Here is a 22044-nt window from a genome sequence, read left to right as displayed (position 1 = left end):
GCAGAGGGAGGAATAGGGGGCCGAACCTCTGACGTACCTCACTGCAGCGAGGTCTGACGGAAGTGGGGACAGGGTATCTGTCAAAAACAGGTACCCGCTCCCCCCTGAAAGGTGCCAAAGGAGGCACCTGAGGGGGGGAGGAGACAGATAAGTGGAAGTTCCACTTTTGAGTGGAACTCTGCTTTAATTCTGCAGGGCCTCTGCTTTCAAAAAATATATAATGCTCTGGGGGGGTTGAAGTAATTTTATTGTCAAAAATTAAGATTTTTTCACGTGTGCAAAAATTTTAAAATTTGCTGAACTGGTTACACTGATGAAAAACTAGACCAATAGCATTTTAAATAAAGCACCAACTTATGCCTCGTACACACGCATCGATAGTTGGCCGTGAATTTTCGGCCAACGTCCGATCGGTCGATTTTCGGCTTGTTAGTATGATGCTTTCGACAACCGAACAGAAAAAAATCTGGTGTGCAGGCTATAAAATTTTTGTTGGCCGTCCACAGAATGACCGATTTTCCGTCAGTCAGTACAGATTTCGGCAGACAAAAATCTGATGAGCAAGACTGGGCATGCTCAGAGAAGAAAAAACACACGGAAAGTAAACTATCACATGACATCACTTCTGAAGTTGATTTTTGTTGGCCGAGAAATTTCGTGTGCAGTCTAGAGCACATTCCAACCAACACAACAACACTGGACAAAAGACGGCCGATCGGTCGGCCGATAATCGCTGCGTGTGTACGAGGCATTACTCTGTAGAGGTGTACAGTGAAAAGGGTACACAGGCAGTGCTTCCAATACAGATCACATAAAGGACATAACATGGATAGAAGGCCCATGTGCACGAAAGAGCAGAACTTCTTTAGAAACCACTTTTGCACGGCCTTATAAAGTAAACCTGTGAGCATATTTCCAGGCCAATGACAAATGTCACCAGTGTCAGTTCAGAAGTGAAGGTCACAAGGCAGCAGAATGCGGAGTGTGCAATTAAAGGGATATGGAGTATTAACATTGATAAAACTTTTCGGCACTCTGGTTCAGTCTAGGTAAGCACAATATTGCAACAGTTTACCTTACAGCCTAGCAAGTTAGCTCTACAATACTCCTACCTTGAGAACAGAGATGATTATTCGAGATTCTCCAGCTTGTATCGCAACAGAACTGAGTGTGGTCATGGACGGCTGTCCAGACAAACTGCTTTCGCCAGACATGTTGTCCCAAAATTCCAGTCCACAATTGTATTATGTATACAAAGGCTTAAAGGAACCGTCCTCTACCGTAGTCACACAAAAAAATGAGGAGTAGGACTATTGGAAATCATTGAGCTGCAAAGCTCTGGCAGCCTTGAAAGCTGAAGCAAAGAACAGGAGGATAAAAATAGATGGTCCCATTGAGTTTATCATCATGCTGCCTGTGAGCTGACACACCCCTAACTTTAGAGCAGAGATCTGCTGGAACACTTGTACTATTATCAGAGATGTGGAGGCCGTCTTCTGCTAGTGGGCTTCTGATGCTGGACGAGCAAATGGAAAAAGAACCACTTCAGTCACAAGAGCTAATTTTGCTGTCACTGTTCCTATCAGTAAAAACGTTATAATTAGCTATGTGGCTTTTATCTCCTGTGTGCATGGCTGTAGTCATAGCTGGTTATAGGTACATACATCTACTGTCCAGTCATTGTCAACTTCTTCAAGGGCCCATCCAGGAAATCTTTAGGTTTATTTTTTATTGATTTGCTATATAAACCTAGTACTGTACATTGCTCTGTGCCTGGATTATTATGCATGAACACTCTTAGTCTGAATTTTGTGGCAGAGACTTAACTAGAACCTTCAGGGCCCCGGTGCAAGAAACCATGAAGGCCCCCCCGGACCCCTGGCCGGAGCCCTTCCCTTCAAGCCCGGGGCTCTTCTCACTGATCCTGGGGCCCTTTACTCTTGTTGCAGGGCCCTTTATTACAGTCCAGCAGCGGGACCCTTTCACAAGTTCTGCAGTGGGCCTCCTTCCTGCCATCTTAAGGCCTCCCCACAGTGGTGGAATGCCAGGGCCCGGTCGCAAGTGTGACTTTTGTGATCCTGGAAGTTCACCCACTGGTGTCAGTAGATTTTATATTTTGGTATTTTAATTGTATTATTTTTTATCATTTTATTTTATTTTTTTATAATGTCACTGACTATTACTCTGTCCATTCAGAAAAGGAAGGAGATGGTAAATTACATATTTACCGACTCCTTCCTGGTTCTCTATTGGGACACATCCCCTACAGCAGCAGGCAGGAGAGGGGAGGGAGGAAACCGGAAGCACAGTGGGGGGAGGGGGGACCGGGGGAGCGCACAGGGGCTCAGAGACAGCAGAACACAAGTGAACTGGGTAGGAGGAGTGGTGGGGGCAGCATACAGAGGAACCAATCTCCTCCATTTTCCTCCTGCAGCTACAGGAGGAAAAAGGAGGACAGTGATTTCTCTACATGCTGCCCCCACCCCCTCCTATCCAGGAGTACAGGGGAGCCGCACAGGCCCCCTGGAGCATGGGGCCGGTTGCAATTGCAACCCCTGAAACCCCTGTAGTTACGCCCCTGTTTTGTGGTATACTGTCATCTGTGGGTGACAAAATTCAGTCTAAAACGTTCTACTTCATCCACTTATGGTCAGGGCATGTGGAAGCAATTTAAAGGGACCAAGAAAGACAACGCCTTTTAGAATTTTCCTTGTTTATGGACTGAAAAAAGCACAGTGCTATAGTTGTTATTCTAAAGTATAACTTTCATAGCAGGGCAGTTTAGTTATGCAAGACTTACATGTGGCAGTATGCTCAAGGATCACTCCTTTAAACATGTCCCTTTAGGCCAGGCATGTCCAACCTGCGGCCCGAGGGCCGCATGCGGCCCAGGACTGTAGCCAATGTGGCCCACTGCCCCCCTGACAATTTTTATTTTTTTCTGGGGAGGAGGCTGCAACTGCATTGGATGGGCATGCACTGGTGAGGCTGCATTGGATGGGCATGCACTGGTGAGGCTGCATTGGATGGGCACTGATCAGGATGCATTGGATGGGCACGCACTGGTGAAGCTGCATTGGATGGGCACTGTTTAGGCTACATTGGATGGGCACGCACTAGGCTGCAAGTGTCGTGCGATCTGCCGGCTGCTGCGGGAGACTTGAGATGTCTGCAGTCAGTGACAGAGCCGCTGCTTCCTGTATAGTTCCAGCTCTGTCACAGGCGGAGTGATATGAAATGCACTCCGCCTGTGACAGGAGCCATACAGGAAGCAGTGGCTCTGCTCTCTACTGCAGCCGCTGCTTCCCCAAGCAGTACCCGCCAGCAGTAACCGCACCAGCAGTAACCGCACCAGCAGTACCCGCCAGCAGTCTGCAAAATAAGTAGAAAAGGTATTTGCATCAGCGTGTGTAAATTGTTGCAATATGTTTTTTAATAACTAGTTGTGTTTTGTCATAATATGTCATGTCCTTGTTTATACATGTATGAATAAGGACATGACATTTTCTGGCTGTCTAAGTCATATGTGCTAGGGGTGCAACTATCCCCCAGCACATAACTGTAAATATCTCAGTATGTGCAGTGTTTCTGACTCCTACCACCATGACCAATTCAAATCACAGAAGTAGTTGTGGTTAGAATGTTCCTTTAATATCTCTCAGAAGAAGTAAACCTCTGTATACTGATTCCATTTCAATGGTCATCCTCTAGTTGTGTTAAATTATTGTGGAGGGGGGGGGGGGAGGCGAGGCGGCGCGGGAAGAACGCGGCTGCGTTCTATTACTTGTATACCTTAACTAGTATATAGTTTTATATGCGGCCTGAGAAAATTTCTCTACACTCAATGTGGCCCAGAGAAGCCAAAAGGTTGGACACCCATGCTTTAGGCCTACACAGTGAGCTTCTGGCGTGAGTGGTGAGTTGCGGGTGAGTTGAGTTGAGGGTGAGTTGCTGGCAAAGTAGGGTACAAGGACATGCCAATCCAAATGCAGACTTTGAAATAGGGTCCTTCTCTAAACTCCAGTTAGAACATAGGGGCACTCCAGACCATTTGTCGTCTGTTCCTGCTCCTAAGGAACCTTTTTCTGCACTGAAGCCTACCTGTTCCTAGCCAGTATATACTTGTCTCTACCAATTTACACTGCACCCTGCAGGGTTCCCCAAAATTACCTAGCAGTGGCTATATATGTATAGCCTCCCTGAGATCAAAATAACTGCCCAAGTTCAGTACAGAGGTTAAATCTATCCTGTGCAAGTTTCCCCCTTAGTGATCTTCCCTGGTCATCATCCATAAAAGCCAGACTTTCCCACAGTGGTCTTCAACAGCTTTGCTGCAAACAGGCAGTGATTCTCAGATTCCTTAACAAAACTGCAAATTAATTATAGAGGTTCTCTCACAGTGATAGTACTTAGTGCACCTGTATTGCTCTGTCAAGGCTTGTACACGTATCCCAAAGAGAGGAAGTGTTCCTGACTCTTCCTCTCAAGCATAAGAAAAGTGTGTTGACTTGCTTTAACACCTCCACAGAATTAACATAGATTATCACGTTCTCTTTGTTGTGATTATTCAATAGAACACAACATTATATTCAATAGAACAGCTTATCTGGGTTTCTTATAGCCAACTGCTAATCATTTAAAGGGATGCTATCATCATTCAGAGTGCAGTAGCAAACAATACAGTGAAAATAAGTACCATAACATACTTAAAAGTACCTTTATTGTCAACTAAAATATTTTATGTGGACCTGGGGAGACCCAGATTATAACTGTGGACATGGGTGTCCACAGAACTTTTTTCAGGGGGGGGGGGGATTTTAACCACTTAAGCCCCGGAAGATTTTACCCCCTTCCTGACCAGGGGGTTTTTTGCGATTTTTTTACTGCGTGACTTTAACGGACAATTGCGCGGTCGTGCGACGCTGTAGCTAAACAAATTTCACGTCCTTTTTTTCCCACAAACAGAGCTTTCTTTTGTTGGTATTTGATCACCTGTGCGATTTTTTTTGATCATGCGCTATAAACAAAAAAAGAGCGTAAATTTTGCAAAAATAACAATATTTTTCACTTTTTTTTATATGAAATTCCCCCCCCCCCCCCCCCCCAAAATGTAAAAATCAAAATTTTTTAACATTTTCGGTCAATTTATTTTATGCTACATATGTTTGGTGCAAAAAGCGTATTTTGATTGGTTTGCGCAAAAGTTATCGCGTTTACTAACAAAGGGAAAGATTTTTGTCATTTTTGGTGGTTTTTTTTTTAACGAGTAATGGCGGCGATCTGCGATTTTTTTTTTTTTGTGGTACTGCGACATTGCGGCGGACGGATCGGACCCTTGACTGACATTTTTTACACTTTTGGGGGTACCAGTGACATTACTGCAATAATCAGTGCTATATATATATGCACTGTTACTGTAAAAATGACACTGGCAGGGAATGGGTTAACTGTATTGGACAGGGAGGGGTTAAGTGTGTCCTAGGGGCATGATTCTAACTGTAGTGGGACATGGCTACTAGTGTAAAAACAGAGATCAACGGTTCTACATAGTAGAACCGTCTGATCTCCATTTTTACACAGGGGAGAATGACAGGCGGCTTGTTTACATAAGCTGCTCTGCCTTTCTCCCGTTCTACCGACGATCGTAGTGTGACCGGCGGACATCGGGTCCGCCGGTCACACGCCCGCACTCCTCCGTGAACGAGCCGAGGCGGGTGCGCGCCTCAGCGGGCACGCGCTCGCCCGCTATTCGCTCAAAACCCAGTGACAGGCGAGCGACGTAGACCTACGTCACTCTGCCTGGCCGGGGCTGACTGCAGCAGGAAATATACTGTGCACAGTCGGCAACTGGTTAATTGATTTCTCTATTAAAGGCCCCATTCACACATGAGCATTTTGTAGCTTGAAGTTACAAAACACTCAACATTAAAAATCCCATTGTTTTATGTCTCTCGATTGAAAAAATACTGGAACTTCTTTTCAGGCATACAGTATTTGGGTCTTGGGTGGCACAGTGGTGTAGGGGGTTAGCACTTTCACCTAGCAGCAAAAGGGTCACTGGTCCAAACCCCATCCAGGACACTACCTAACTGGCATTTGCATGTTATTCCTGTGCCTGCGTGGGTTTCCTCCCACACTCCAAAGACATGCTGGTAGGTTCATTGGATCCTGTCTAAATTGGCCCTACTAAGTGTATGTATGTATGTATGTATGTATGAATGTGAGTTAGGGACCTTAGATTGTAAGCTTCTTGAGGGCAGGGACTGATGTGAGTGTACAATATATATGTAAATTGACAGTGCTAATACACTATGATCAGATGTGAATGTAGGCCAACAGTCAAGCTTGGGGAAGGGGTATTATCATCTTAGTGGGGAAACTTTAATAATATTTTAGTGGGGAAGAGTTAAAAGCCCCTTATTGGTAGTGGTGGTGGGAATTTATTGTGTCCCCATTCTGGAGATTTTCCACCACTTCAAGTCATTGTGTCACAAGAGGAACCAATAAAGTCCCCTTCGACAAGTACACAAATAATGTAGTTTTTATTGCTGCTTGTTTATCACATCATGGCATTTTTTATTACTTGGGTTTTTTTTCATGTATGGAAAGAGCCTCTAGTCCCTGTCCCAGACAGTAATAAAAAGTTCTGACCTTCCCCACTCAATGCAAAACCAAAAACCCACAAAGTTTTGTCTGGATTTCTAGCCACAAAAGTTTTTCTTGTAATTGTATTGCTTCCAACAGTTTCTGTAGTTTCAAAATAAAACAGAACACTTTTTTCTTTAATCACGTCATCTATCTTGTTACAGCTCCAATTTGTCAAATTATATTAATTTAGTTATTATTCATAGAAATAATATCCTTTAGAAAAAAAAATCAAAGCCTTGCGATAAGAATAGACAAGTAAATCTGAGATCCAGAAGAGCGACTGCCGTCCACAAGCTGTTTTACTAGAAGTAATAGACATACCAGGAGTTGCTTTTGGTTGTAGATGACAGCTGTGTGATATCCTGCAACAGAGCAGCTGGGAGAGGGACCCAGGACAGGAGTGAGGGCATATATCTGTCAGCCTTCACCACATTCTACTATCTCCAGGCTAAACAACTTGGAGTGTCTGAATTCATTACTACTTGGCACAGTGTTAGCTGTTGAATGCACATTAATAAGGGACATCTATAATTTTTTGATGTGGTAGCGCAGTGTTTTCAGTATATGCAAAATCTGTAATATGTTGTTCTGGCTTATTAACATGACAAAATGACAAAAGAAGGGACATTTATTGAATATTTATTTTATCAGGGAGAATGGTAGTTCTTTGCAGAGTGTAAAGACTAGAGGAAAAATAAGCAAAATGAGCAAATAAAAAATCAGTTGAACCATGCCAAGTGAATAACTAATTACTTAGACCCTTGTTTTTTTGGTGTGCGGCAAGGTTACCAGGCCTGTGGCCTGATGTGGGTCTGACATTGTTACCGGTTACCTCTCCAGCCCATGTGAGCTGCGACCCTGGGTGTGAGAACTGAGACATTGACAACTCTGGCATCTATGTTTTGTTGTTTTATTGGATTTAAGGGGATGGGAGAAGGGAATGAGTGGGATACTTCTTTAGGCTCAACTATTACACTTGGGACTTAATCCTAGAAAAATGCCCGTTGGCGCTTCCTTGACGCCAACCAATGCTCACTAACACTGAGAACACACTGTAGCTTGCTAGAAGTGCTAGATTCTCGACAATAAGTCCAGAAGACCCAGGACTGTGAATTGTAGAACTACTGATACTGCTGCACTGCAAAGTCACTGAATACTCCCCTCCCGCCATGCACTGGCTTGAGGTAGTACACTGTAGGTTTCTGTGATGCTGCAACTGTTAACTGACACACACTGTACACTTCAGGGCCCAACTGCAGGTGCCCCCTTTAACTTGAATTCTTCGGGGTTCACTGACTATGTACCCCCCTCTGTAACTTCAGGGTCCTCTACCTAGGTACCCCCTTTCAGGTTGCTGGCACTGGATCCCAGAACCTCTTCCGGAGTGGTCCCCTCTGACTCTGGCAGACCCCCAGGGGCAATCTGCAGTACTCACGACCTCTGTAGGCTTTCCTGGGACTGGACCCCTCTCTCTCCGCAGGCTCTCTGCACACCGGATCCCCTCAGCTCAGCTCAACACTCTCTGGATCCTCAGGGGACACCCTGAGACATCAACCTTCCTCAGACAGGAGGAGAGACAGCCGCACTCTCCCTCCTGGGACTCTGTTCCCACCAAAAACACCCTGTCACGCACTTCCCCCAAAATTATACCCACTCCCAGAATCCTTTGCAGCATAATCTGCCTTCTGGGGTAGTTACAAGCTTGGATGTGTCCTCTGATTGGGTTTCCCACACTGCCCTATGAGAAGCCTCTCACAGGAGCCAGTGGGGATACTTCTCCCCTCAGCAGGCACATCTGGAAGCCCTGACACCCTAACTAAATAAATCACAGCCCTGCTGTTAGGCAGACAAGGCCCACTATAGTTTTACCCAGCACCTATCTGTAGGGTGCTACAGGGGCAACCCCTGGAGAAGCCACGGGTTTGTTTGGGTCCTCCTGCCCTGCTCCAGTGATAAGAACTCCCCCCACCCCATACCTGGACCCAATTGAAATAGACATATCTAGAAACAGTTTAAATTAGCTTTTTAAAATATGCTTAAAGCCATGTAAGGGAAAGTTGGTTAGAGCCAAATGGATACCATTAGTTTCCTCCCAGCTACCTGTAAAATAGCAAGACCAAATACACTGAACAGGGGTAAAAGGAATGCTTGTGACATTATATAATAACTTCAACATAAAGTCAAAGACAGAATTAATAACAATAATAACTGTGATGCAATCTAAGAACTGTAAGAATGCCCTAGTCAGGGGGGTATGCCAAGGCTGAGGCCCATATGTGAATGAGAGTTTGCCCTCAGAGGGCAGGTCAGATACTGGCAGCCATGTTGGTTATCTCTTCACACTTAGTTTCTCCCCTGGAACCAACAGACTCTGTAATCTACTCTTCCTTTCTCTTACTCGCTGAATAAATTGTTACAGGATAGTAGGAAAGAGCATGGCCCATGCCCCACCAGTCCCTGTGTCACCACACAAACACTTTATGTGAACCCTAACAAGCACTTGTATACCAAAATCATCTAATTTTTCACATATTGCAGGAACGCTTGTTGAAGGGCTTGCTCTGTGACCATCCAGGCCTGGTCCCCAGGTGAACTCTGCACTGCAGACGATTCCAATATGGGAAATCCAGCTTCAAGGTGAGGAAAATGAAGTGCACCCATCCTCCCATCCCAATAGGGGCCACCGTCACTCGCTTCCATCTCCAGACTGGCCATCTTCCCTGGTAGTGCGTATTAACCCTGAAGGGTAACGTGTGTAATAATACAGATGTGCTTGACTTAGGAAAGTTCCCTTGCAACTGTCTTGTTGCAGCGCAAGGCCGCTCAACCCATACGGTTACATGGCCTGACTCCTAGTATGAGTTAAACTAGATACACCAAAGTTACATTAACTTTGCTTTAACACTCTTGAAATAAAAGACAGAGACACTTCTCTTCTAGAATAAAGACTTCTCTTCTAGAATAAAGTTCATTTTTGCTGAGGCAGTTAAACAAAGTACAGAGGCATTCTTCATTATTCTCTGCATCACATAATTGAACAATGGTGGAGTTGGCTGTGCTGCTGCATGGAACTCTGTCCCTAACAACCATAGGGAGTTTACATTTATTAAGGTGCATGAGGTACATAACAAATGTCCATAGCAACAAAATCTATAGTCACTGGAGTCGATGAGATGGGTTCATTTAAACTGTTACTAAACCCACAACAGTAAAATCAGTATGAAAGCATGATTGTTAAGGGGTTAATCCTCTGCATTGTGTAAAACGGCTGTTTGATCTTGTCTCTTCTGATCCTCTCCTCCTTCCACTGTCCCCAATATATTTCCTGATAATACAGAGCCAGGGGACAGGCTGCACATGCTCAGTTTGGTGTGTATTGCTTAGCAGTTTTTTTCTTGGGAGGGTTCATGTGATCAGCACTGAGCCAATCAGCACTGTCCAGACAGTGGGTCTGGGGACCTGCATCCTGATAGGACAGTCAGTGCAGAATGAAAAACTCATCCTACAAGCTTTAACCAGACACTGATAGAAGTCACAGGACTGCTATATACTGCTGATGAGAAAAGGTATTTAGCAGTTTATATTTACAAAAAAAAAAATGCATTTCCATGTTCTGTGTTGTGTGGGAGACCAGATATAGTGAATGCAGGATCCTGGGTTTTAGTAACAGTTTAATGGAGGTAGTGGCAGCAGAGAAGTTGGGTCACCAAAGGCAGCTTACATGTTCCTCTTAGAACATCCTTTAACCTGACATGTATATTTATATTGTTTTCTTAACTGTGGTTGACCTTTGAAAGGTTGTTCCACCCAAAAATTACATTTCAGTTATATATGGGGTTTGGCAGCATGAAAACACTTCTTATGTTGCTTTGGGGTTTCCAAAGGCTAGATTTGCTTCCCGTAGTTCAGGGGTCTGTTAATACCCACCACGGAATGCGGCACATGCCTGGTCACCTTTGTGAAATCCCTCCTGTTCAAAAGAAAAAAAAATCCAACTCCTAATATTGTTGATACTATGCAGATCTGCACACTCAAGCACAGAGTCTGTTAGCTTAGTCTTTAGCAGATGTACGTAGAAACCTTTAAGTGGTTTAACAATTACTTACACAATATAGCAAGTCCTGAATGCTGCATCTTTGGTGCAGTTTTTCAAAACTGTACCAAAAAGGCACCTTCCATTGCAGGTCAATAGAAAGGAAAAATTTTTGTTGTTTTATGAATGGAAATAAAAAGGGGTTTGAATAAGCCCCTTTTTATCGATGGGATGGTGACCAGCACAGCTTAGCAACTAGGAGCCATTTTCAGGGCATATAGTGTGAGGTAAATTCTGTTGCTGGGGATAGAAATTTTAAGCAGCGTAGTGTTAGGCTAGAATAAGCCCCAATCAGGTAAGCCCCCCTTGTAGCTAGGAAGGTTAGGTAGGGTAACCGGTTTTTCCCTGTTTTCTCCCGCCTTCTGAGCTCACCTAAGGAATATTTAAGGGGGCTCATCCTGACAGGATTTCACTTCGCCTCAAGACCACCTCACCTCAAGATCTTCAACCCGTGCTGTTCCCCTGCCCCCCCCCCCTCCCCTTTTGTTTGTCGCGGCCAGTTTTTACTTGTAGGATCACCTTTGCCTAGTACAAAGGGGGACAATATTTTATACGTTTTAAAGTTATTTATGATACTTTGATGAGTTTGGATAATTCTTTGATGTAATATTTATTTGTTTAACCTGGATTGTAGTGGTCGGGTTATGTTTCAATGTTTCTGAATTTATGTTTTTAAGATATTTATTATTTAAACAAGTATTAAACGTCCGCAGCCTTTTTAAATCCAATTTTAGTGTGCAGTGTCATCTTTTTTTAGATAAGTATAAGTATATAGTTAAAGAGGTTGTAAACCGAAAAAAAATGTTTTATTTTTTTTTTCACCCTGAAAGAGAGACATAATGAGCTAGTATGCATCGCATACTAGCTCATTATGAAATACTTACCTTAGAACGAGCCCCCCCCCCCCCCTGTGCCACCCGCTTACCTGTATGATGGGCGACATGTCCAGTCGCCCGTCTTCCGGGATCGCGGCATCCGGCCATCTGATTGGCGGGAGCCACGGTGACGTCACTCCTGTGCACGCGCGTGGGAGCCGGCGGTCACGGCACGGGGCTCTGAAGGAACGGCACGAGCGGCTGTTCCTTCAGAGCGCATGCGCCAGTGACGTCACTGGCTGCATGTAAGGTAAATATCTCCTAAACGGTACATGTTTAGGAGATATTTACAGTACCTATAGATACGCCTTATCATAGGCTTACCTATAGGTAAAAGTGTCAGAGGAGGGTTTACTTCCTCTTTAAAGTCCTGTCTACTATCCCATGGCATTATCCTAGTGATCCCTTTGGAACGGCATGCACCTGATTAATTGCTGCAGACCAATGGTGACTTAAGCCCCGTACACACACGCAGATCGTCGTCATACAAATGTTCGTCTTTTCTCCCCGGGATGTCGGTGTCTGTTGAAAAGTGCAAAGACAGCACAAGGACAGCACAAGAATTTTGTCCGCAGACTTCAGCTGACTGCAGAAGTGATGTCATGTAATGGTTAACTTTCCCTGTGTTTTTTATTTTCTGAGCATGCCCAGTCTTGCAAATCTGCGGTCTGTCGGCTGATTTCTGTACTGACAGGCGAACAATTGTCCGTTCTGGTGTCCGCAGACAAAAATTTTCATGTTTGCTAGAAAGACTCTTGTCCGCAGATTGTGTGCAGACAGCTGTCGGAGGCACCATACTAACACGCGTACAATCGGCAGATCTTTCGTCCGCTGACGTTTGTATGACGACGATCTGCGTGTGTGTATGGGGCTTAAGATGAAAGGTTATGTTTGTATTTAAATTTGCCATACGGGTTAGGATGAGGGGAATCAAAAGTCCCCCAACCAAACCAGTGAGTAGCACAGTAAAGCCTTCTAAAGCCCCGTACACACGTACCGATGGTCGGCATACAAATGTTCGTCTTTTCTCCCCGGGATGTCGGTGTCTGTTGAAAAGTGCAAAGACAGCACAAGGACAGCACAAGAATTTTGTCTGCAGACTTCAGCTGACTGCAGAAGTGATGTCATGTAATGGTTAACTTTCCCTGTGTTTTTAATTTTCTGAGCATGCCCAGTCTTGCAAATCTGCGGTCTGTCGGCCGAATTCTGTACTGACAGGCGAACAATCGTCCGTTCTGGTGTCCGCAGACAAAAATTTTCATGTTTGCAAGAAAGACTTTTGTCCGCGGATTGTGTGCAGACATCTGTCGGAGGCACCATACTAACACGCGTACAATCGGCAGATCTTTCGTCCGCCGACGTTTGTATGCCGACGATCGGTACGTGTGTACGGGGCTTTAGAACAGAATGTATTTACATATCTCATTCCTTTATATATCCCAAAAAATAAGAAGATAATTCCTCATTTTGGGACAGTGGGAGGAGCCTTGCAAGGTTACAAATCATTCATTATGCTCCATTAGCCAGATGTGCATAGTGCACAGCTGGTATCTAGTACAAATTCAGGCGCATAATATAGAGTGGTTCTGAATGTGCTTTTGGCTGTTGGGTTTTTTGTATCTGTGTTCCATTGGGAGACTTCTTCTTTATTTCTGTCCTGTATGACAGGAAGCGGGAGAAAATCCCCCAAAAAAACAAAGGATATCTTCTCTTTGATAGTTGTCACTGCATGTTTCTCCATTGGAAGATTTCCTTTTCTATTGCTGTTATAGCGCCAGCTATAGATTTGGGATTTTTTCTCACTCAGTCCCAGTGATTTTTCTTGAATATCCTATTTAAAGGGAATGTGCAGTGGCTTAGTTCATATTTTATTTATTATTGTCAGGGCTAAAAAATGAAGAAAAAATATTTTGTAGTCAGATAAATGTAAAATAATATTGCGTATTCTCCTTTAGAGAGATTGGTCGAGCCAAGTTTCTTTTCACATATATTTCTTTATCTCCCTTGCTCCTTTGTTGCTAAAAGCTTGTTTAAGAATCTCAGCGGCTCAAGCTTATAATAACACTCATATTAAAAAGTGATTAAGCCAGAGCAGTGAAACACCCCCCATATCTCTCTGTCTGGAGTTTCATAGAGAGACTTCAGTGCCTGTCAGGACATCAGAACTACTATACACCTTTTTTTTAGACGACCTACAGTGCTCTGGAAATAATTTTAATACAATATTCTGTGTGTAGATACACATTTTTTTTTACTCAGAAACTTTAAAATAAAATAAAACGTACTTAAACCATTAGGTTTCCCTTTGCCATCCTGCTTTCATAAAAGTAGGCATTTATAAATCTAGTATTTGCCCACGGTTCCTAAATAAGAATTTAATTCCTCGCTTTTGGTTTTGCAGGTCATTGCTTTTTATATCCAAGAATGTAGGTGAATGGAAAGCTTTTATGCTTTTACTGCACTCAGGAAAGTATTATGAAAGATCCATGCTAATCTGAATTTCAAGGCTCTGTAAAAGTCAGCATTATCTAATGGAGCATTTTCATTATGTACTGTTCAGCAAAATGTCATATAATGTGTTTTGGCATTATTTCATTATTTGTTAGCCAACAAGTACTAGTAATGTGCATATTCACTTGAGCTATAATGCGGTAACTATTTAGGTATCTGCATAAAAGGACTCTGTCCTCTTGCAAATTAATGAAATTGACCGTAATTGCACCATTTTAGAATACAAACCTGAAGACATTACTTTTTTCAGTAAGGAGTAAGGCATACAGTAGGAATGATACAAGTCAATGTATTTTATATCTACTATAATGCCTAGGAGGTATAGTGTATAGATAAATAAAAATAATATATAATAAATAAATATAAAATTAAATAAATATCTGTGCTGAAGTAATCAAATATATCCCTATAGTTACTAAATAATATTCAATAATATTCCATAAAAACAATATCCTTGATCAAATTGTGACAGTGATATAAAAAAAAAGTATAAAAAAATCAATATTAATAATAATAATATGACTGTGCAATGTCACCAATAAACAATAAATATATGTGCAATAGCAAGCAATAACAAAGACGATATATATAAATATGATTGTAGTGTTCAATGAATTCCGTGATATAAAGTGCCAAAAACCAGTCCTCTATATGTGCTCAAGCCACCAGGCGTGTGGCTGTGCTCCCAAAACCAAGTGAGTGACCAGGGTGTCACAGCTTTTTCCTACTTGTGCACCCCCTTGTGATTGGGCGCTCACCTTGTGTAAAGAATAAATGCGCTCAAATGTTGAATGTCTGGCGGTTCCCAGTGATCTATTCCCATAGATTAGCCAATCTTCTCCTTAGCAATCTTGTATTGAATGTAATTAAGTATAAGTGCTAAATATCTGGTAGTTCCCGGTATCCTTATCCCTTAGATAAGCCTTTTATCCTCTCAATGATCCATATACATGAAAATAGAGAAGCTCACAATAGTGCTTATACCGTTTTAAAAACCTTTTTTATTCGAATAAATAAACGGTGGTACACTCACATTTACTGGTGCATCCATGCACCTTAAGATAGCCCTTTAGATAGTATTCCTCTTTACAATGCCGTTGTGGTATAGCGGGAGACGCCGCAGCTGTGCCCTTATCCCCTGCAGTGGATGTAGCTAGCAGCCCGACAGTCTCGCATCAAGCTCAGCGAAGCGCTCCGTCCGTCCTTGCCCCTCCCCTACGCGTGACGACACAAGGGACCTGTCAGGGATACCACATGCAGGCATCCAGCAAGGGTGATCAGATCAGTTGGCTGCACCAAGGAATCAGGACCCAGATGGATAAAGATGTAAATAAGTTTATTAAGCAAAATGACACACTCCAATACCAACACCAATGACCATAAACAAGTAAACAAAATATAAATGATAACAGTACAAAACCCCAATAGAACCTAACAAACTATATACAAAAGGATGGAGCAAACAATAGCAGGACAGGACAGGGACAGGAGACAAGGAAAGCAGGGAGCCAGGTACAGGAAGCAGGGTACAGGGAACAGGATCAGAATACAGCATTCAGGATACAGGTTTCAGGATACAGGTTTCAGGATCAGACAGGGACACGGCTAGCAGAGAAAATACTGAAGCACTGAGCCTCAGTGAAGGGCGGGCTTATATTCCCTCAGCAGTCCTCCTCAGGTGCAGCTTAATTAAAAGAACAGTCCAGCTGCTGGGAGACACCCGCTGGTGGGCCCTGGAACTGCGCCCCTCAGTTCCAGGAACAACAGTGCCACCAGCAGGTGACCCATGTAATGACACAGATCCTGACAGTTCCCCCCCTTTAAGGAGCGGCCTCCGGACGCTCCATTGTGCTTCTACCCCAAAAGTCCAAAAAGGTCTCCCCTCCATGTCTGCGGGTCTTCTAGCACTCTCTAGGCCAAAGTCCTTTAACTTGCCGGAAGGCGTGCCACCAGAGTCCAGCAATTGATCATGCGCCCCACCACCAGGGTCTGGAAGCCGTCTTGGCACCCCACAGGTCAAGTTCCTGAAGAGGCGTAACATTAGGGATACACCTGCCCTCATTGCAACACACGTCCCAACACTGGGACTGAAGGCAAGCTGGACATAAAGCAGGGGAGCGCCAGCGGCATGCAGGATGTCCGGCAGTGGCACACCAGGCTGGGCAACAGACAGTGGCACATCAAACAGGGCGGCAGACCGTGGCTCAGCGGCACTGGATCAGCAAGCACTGGGTCAGCGGGCACTGGAACAGCAAGCACTGGGTCAGCAGGCACGGTAGTGGTCACCGGAACAGCGGGCACTGGAACAGCAAGCACTGGGTCAGCAGGCACGGTAGTGGTCACCAGAACAGCGGGCACGGGATCAGCTGGCACTGGATTAGCGGGCTGAGTAAGAGACACCGGATCAGCAGGCACCGGAACAGCAGGCACTGGGTCAGCGGGCACTGGAACAGCAAGCACTGGGTCAGCAGACTGGGTAGTGGTCACCAGAACAGCGGGCACGGGATCAGCTGGCACTGGATTAGCGGGCTGAGTAAGAGACACCGGATCTGCGGGCACCAGAACAGCGGGCACTGGACCAGCAGGCTCAGTAGGAGGCACCAGATCAGCGGGCACGGGAACAGCAGGCATCAGAACAGCAGGCACTGGATCAGCAGGCTCAGTAGGAGGCACCAGATCAGTGGGCACTGGATCAGCAGGCTTAGTAGGAGGCACCAGATCAGCGGGCACTGTAACAGCAGGCACTGGATCAGCAGGCTCAGTAGGAGGCACCCGATCAGTGGGCATTGGAACAACAGGCATCAGAACAGCGGGCACTGGATCAGCAGGCTCAGTAGAAGGCACCGGATCAGTGGGCACTGGATCAGCAGGCTCAGTAGGAGGCACTGGATCAGCGGGCACCGGAACAGCAGGCATCAGAACAGTGGGCACTGGATCAGCAGGCTCAGTAGGAGGCACCGGATCAGTGGGCACTGGATCAGCGGGCACTGGAACAACAGGCATCAGGACAACGGGCACTGGATCAGCAGGATCAGTAGGAGGCACCGGATCAGTGGGCACTGGATCAGTGGGCACTGGATCAGCGGGCATCAGAACAACGGGCACTGGATCAGCAGGCTCAGTAGGAGGCACCGGATCAGTGGGCACTGGATCAGCAGGCACTGGAACAACAGGCATCAGAACAGTGGGCACTGGATCAGCAGGCTCAGTAGGAGGCACCAGATCAGCGGGCACTGGATCAGCAGGCATCAGAACAGCAGGCACTGGATCAGCAGGCTCAGTAGAAGGCACCGGATCAGTGGGCACTGGATCAGCAGGCTCAGTAGGAGGCACCAGCTCAGGGGGTACTGGATCAGCAGGCTCCGTAGGAGGCACCAGATCAGTGGGCACTGGAACAGCGGGCATCAGAACAGCGGGCACTGGGACAGCAGGCTGAGAAACAGGCACCGGATCAGCAGGCTGGGTAACAGGTATAATTGTATGTGTTGGGAAAAATCTCCTTTTCTTTTTAGGTTTAGATACAGGAATCTTGCTAGTGGTTGCAGGGCTATGAATAGATTGTGAAGTAGATGGAAGTGAAATGGCAGTATTGGGAGATGGTGGAGGTGGAAAAGGAGAGACAGTTACAGAGGAGAATTTCTGAGAGGTTGCTATGGGCAACAGGGTAGTAGAGGAAGTTTTCACAGGGTTAAATGCAGGAAAAGTGCAACTCGTTAAGCCAGGATATGAACAAGCAGTGGAAAGCAAACCATACCTAACTGCAGCTGTGGTTGCTACGGGTAACGGAGAGGAGAAACTTTGAGAAAACTGGTGTCCAGAGGCAGAAGTGGATTGGTGTGAGTTAGCTGATGCTAAATTGGAAAGATCTGACCAGGTTTGCAGTAAGGCCTGAACAAAACTCAATTTACAACCCCCTTGTCTGATTAGAGAATATACAGCAGTCATGCAATCCAACAGGGCCTCTGGAGAATACACTGAATAATGTTCAATAAAATAGGGTTTATCATCTTCCAAGAGCCACACAAGAGATACCACCTGAGAGACACTAAAAGGAGGAGAATAATCATCACCACCCTTAGGGGTATTAGATAAAGCCAACTCTGCACAGAGCTGAATAAGTGGCTGAATCTCTTTGAACAAAACTCTGCCTTGGTCAACAAACGAGTGGGCCAGACGGATGCATTCCAACAACTGCTCGCTAGTGTAAGTTTTCAAAATTTGGCGACAATATTCCCTGTCTTCTGTTACAAGCAAAGAAAAATAAAAGACCTCCTCTGACTGCATCTTGCAACAACCAGAAAATTCCTAATTCCCAGGTGCAACCGATCTGATCGTTAGTGGCTTCAGTATTCTGTCAGGGATACCACATGCAGGCATCCAGCAAGGGTGATCAGATCAGTTGGCTGCACCAAGGAATCAGGACCCAGATGGATAAAGATGTAAATAAGTTTATTAAGCAAAATGACACACTCCAATACCAACACCAATGACCATAAACAAGTAAACAAAATATAAATGATAACAGTACAAAACCCCAATAGAACCTAACAAACTATATACAAAAGGATGGAGCAAACAATAGCAGGACAGGACAGGGACAGGAGACAAGGAAAGCAGGGAGCCAGGTACAGGAAGCAGGGTACAGGGAACAGGATCAGAATACAGCATTCAGGATACAGGTTTCAGGATACAGGTTTCAGGATCAGACAGGGACACGGCTAGCAGAGAAAATACTGAAGCACTGAGCCTCAGTGAAGGGCGGGCTTATATTCCCTCAGCAGTCCTCCTCAGGTGCAGCTTAATTAAAAGAACAGTCCAGCTGCTGGGAGACACCCGCTGGTGGGCCCTGGAACTGCGCCCCTCAGTTCCAGGAACAACAGTGCCACCAGCAGGTGACCCATGTAATGACACAGATCCTGACAGGACCACTTGTCTTCCTCAGGGGGATTTGATTTGAATATAGGGGATAAGGGCACTGGTAAATGTGAGTGTACCACTGTTTATTAATTCTGTGTGTGTCTCAAAGGTAGTTTTTTAGGGGAATGTGTTAAATCTTAATTCCGGGCAAAAACAATTTCAGGGCATTAAATACCAAATACTGTCTAATGATATGTGTCCCACTCATGGCTGCTGCTTCATTCTTAAATACCCTTAGATTTATGAACATCCTGAAAGTAATGTAAGGACTGAACTTCCACTGCTGAAACTGAGACTGGGGGCTGCGGTACAGCAATCATTGCAAGTTGCTTAGACACACCTGCTGAAAGGGGTGTATGCAAATCTGAAATTTTTCAGAAAACCTGTATAAGATTTAGTCAGCCAGATACTTATCAGGATGCTGATTGGAGCAACAAGTTGGGTTTGCAGGTTGGCGGCTGTATTATCTTCTACAAGAGAGTGATGGAAGAAGGAGCATCTTGCTTTAAACCATGTGGTGCCCCTGGCCACCAGAGAGAGTTTTCTGGAGTGCATTTTGTGCAAATGTTCTGAAGTTCCCAAGGCAGAATGGTGGTTCCTAAGGAAATCTAGAACTATTCTTTCATCAACAGTATTATCCTGGAAATAGGTTTCAGACCTTGGGCTCATATGGGCTTTGCCGGTGCTGAAGTGAACTGACTGAGTTTCTTTTACTGCTTTCCCAGACTATGGACAAATCACCTCAGTAATCTCCCCATAGGCATGATGTGGAGCATTTAGGCCTTCCTATTCACGATTTTGCCTCCTTTTCTCCTTGACATAAGAATGTGGCGCATTACCTCCTGCAGGGGCCACTGATATTAACTGGTTATTTCCCAAGCAGTACAAAGGCCACCAGTCACTCAAGCAACAGTCCATTCACTATGGCTCCAGTAAACAGTCTAGTGGTTGTCTTTTTAGGATTTATTGCTGAAGGAACTTACAGAAGTAGAGGAATTGAGGCATGGGATACTCAAAAAAGATTAGCAAACAGTTACAGGACAATTTTATCCCAAAATAAATGTGAATACTGAACAGCCTATTTCCTCACAGCTGAAGACCATGGGGCAAATCACTCTGGCATCTGGCTACCTTGCTTCAGTGCCCTGTGCAATTTTATGAACACTATACACTCACAGGGATCACTTTTAGTATCTTTACTCACAAGTCCCCAGGACAGCTACCTTTTTCAGCTTCCTCCAGACACCACTCAGTGAGGGAGATAATACTTCTCCATATCAGATGCCTTGAAGACATCCTGCAGTCAGTTCCAGGCTAGTTCTAGGTTCCGGCAATGCATCTTCTGAGACCTCAAAAAACATAACAACAGCCCCCTAAGGCATGGAACTGTCCTAGCTGGGAAAGACAACCTCTTCAGGGTTTCCAATTTATCAGCTGCGCAGACACCATCTGCCCAGGGATTTTAATTATCCCCACTTCCCCAGCTCCAGAAGCTTCTTCTAGAGACATGGGGGAAGCAATCAATCTCCCAGCCTGTTAAACCCTGAACAGACAATTTCAAACAGTCTCTGCCCCTTTATTAGAGAAGGAGCCAAAAACAAAATGTTCCTTGCATCCTAACTAGGAGGGTGCTACACATGTGTTGTGAAAGGAGGTTTATGCTTGTTTGAAAGAGTTAGCCAGTCTGTCTATCTCAGACTCAAGTGGATCCAAGGTGGTAAGGGTAGAAATGTTTCAAGTGGACCTCAAAGTATTGGATAACTCTCTACACAGCAAGTTTTAAAGAGATTTGCTGGAGTTTAGCTACAACTGCCATATCAAAAAGGACTAGGTTTTGCTCAGTTGGCCTTGTGCTGACAAGCGTTGAACTGTTTGTCAGATGTGGGCACCCTGAGTTAGGGAGATGGGTTTATTCTATTGAGATTTGTCTTAAAGCATATCTAAATCCAAAAACAAAAATAGTGTTGCTTTCCAATCCTTAAATGTAGCAGCTGCATTAGTTCCCTTTTTTAGTCTTTTTTCCTTTTTTTTTTTTCTCCTGATGATCTGGCCAGTAACACGCTTCTTGTGTTAGAGTGACTCCACTTCATGGAGGAGCAACAGAGCTTAGATGAAGTAAGAAATTGAAATGCACATTTTTTTAAACTTTTGGGATAAAGTAAATGAATAAATATTTACTAGGGGACTAGAATGGAATGTTAGATAAAGGATATAAAGCATCTACTTTGAATACCAACACCGCGATATTGAAAAACCCTAGTACAAACAAATATAAAGGGGATTTAAATGTGGTATCAAGAACTGTATATATCATATAGAAAAAAATATATATATAAACTCTTATATTTAGTATTGTTACATTACAATACAACAGCAACACATATGGATGTGATCCAAAAGGCTATAACACACAAACAATACAGCAATACTGTAAGGCCTGTAATGACATGTTTTGCGGTCTTCTGATTCCTCAGGACTGGACTTTTTTTTCTATCCCATATGGGTGCTAGAAATGGTTCATTATTTTCCAAATCCATCTAGAGATAATGGATGTGGACAAAAATACAGTGACAAAAATATCAACATCATCATCATCTTTTTTTTCTGCCGGAACGTGCCAGAACGGAGTTCCGCCACCTCTGGCAGCCCTGTCCTCTCCCACTTGTCACATAATACAGAAGCTAGTAGGGGGCTCACTTCCTTCACCAGTTTCTGTGTGCTAGCGTTGGCAGGCTAGTGAAGCTGGATGTTTGCAGGTGGATTTCCGGGGGTTTCGATGCTGCAATCGCTAACAGTTTTTGTAAATATGCTGCTTGGGGAGGCAGCTTCTTTCTCCATCTCCTGCTTGAAACAACTGTGAGTAGCACAGAGCCAAGTGAAGTGCTGTGAAACTCCTCCTCTGCTCCGTGCTGCATTCCTGATAGGCAGAGCTGCAGGAACATCACTGTGATGAAAATAAAGCCCAGGCACAGCTAACAGAGCCGTGATGGCTGCATTCCC

At 44.6% G+C, this 22044-nt stretch overlaps 1 protein-coding gene across 2 annotated transcripts in view; it reads right to left on the bottom strand.

Moving 5' to 3' along the window:
* CCDC141 (coiled-coil domain containing 141) overlaps positions 1-1354 on the bottom strand; it is a 235591-nt gene extending 234237 nt beyond the window's left edge. For both annotated transcript variants that reach the window (XM_082261213.1, XM_082261214.1), the window contains exon 1: positions 1113-1354. In XM_082261213.1, coding sequence (XP_082117339.1) covers positions 1113-1214 — 102 coding nt within the window. In that variant the 5' untranslated portion in view covers positions 1215-1354. The remainder of the gene's footprint in view (positions 1-1112) is intronic.
* Between the last annotated feature and the right edge of the window lie 20690 nt (positions 1355-22044).

The sequence above is a fragment of the Pelophylax lessonae genome (genome assembly GCF_965119305.1).
Source record: "Pelophylax lessonae genome assembly, chromosome: 6".
Lineage (NCBI taxonomy): Eukaryota > Metazoa > Chordata > Amphibia > Anura > Ranidae > Pelophylax > Pelophylax lessonae.
Note: the sequence above shows the minus strand (reverse complement) of the source record. Positions and strands in the feature narration are given on the sequence as shown.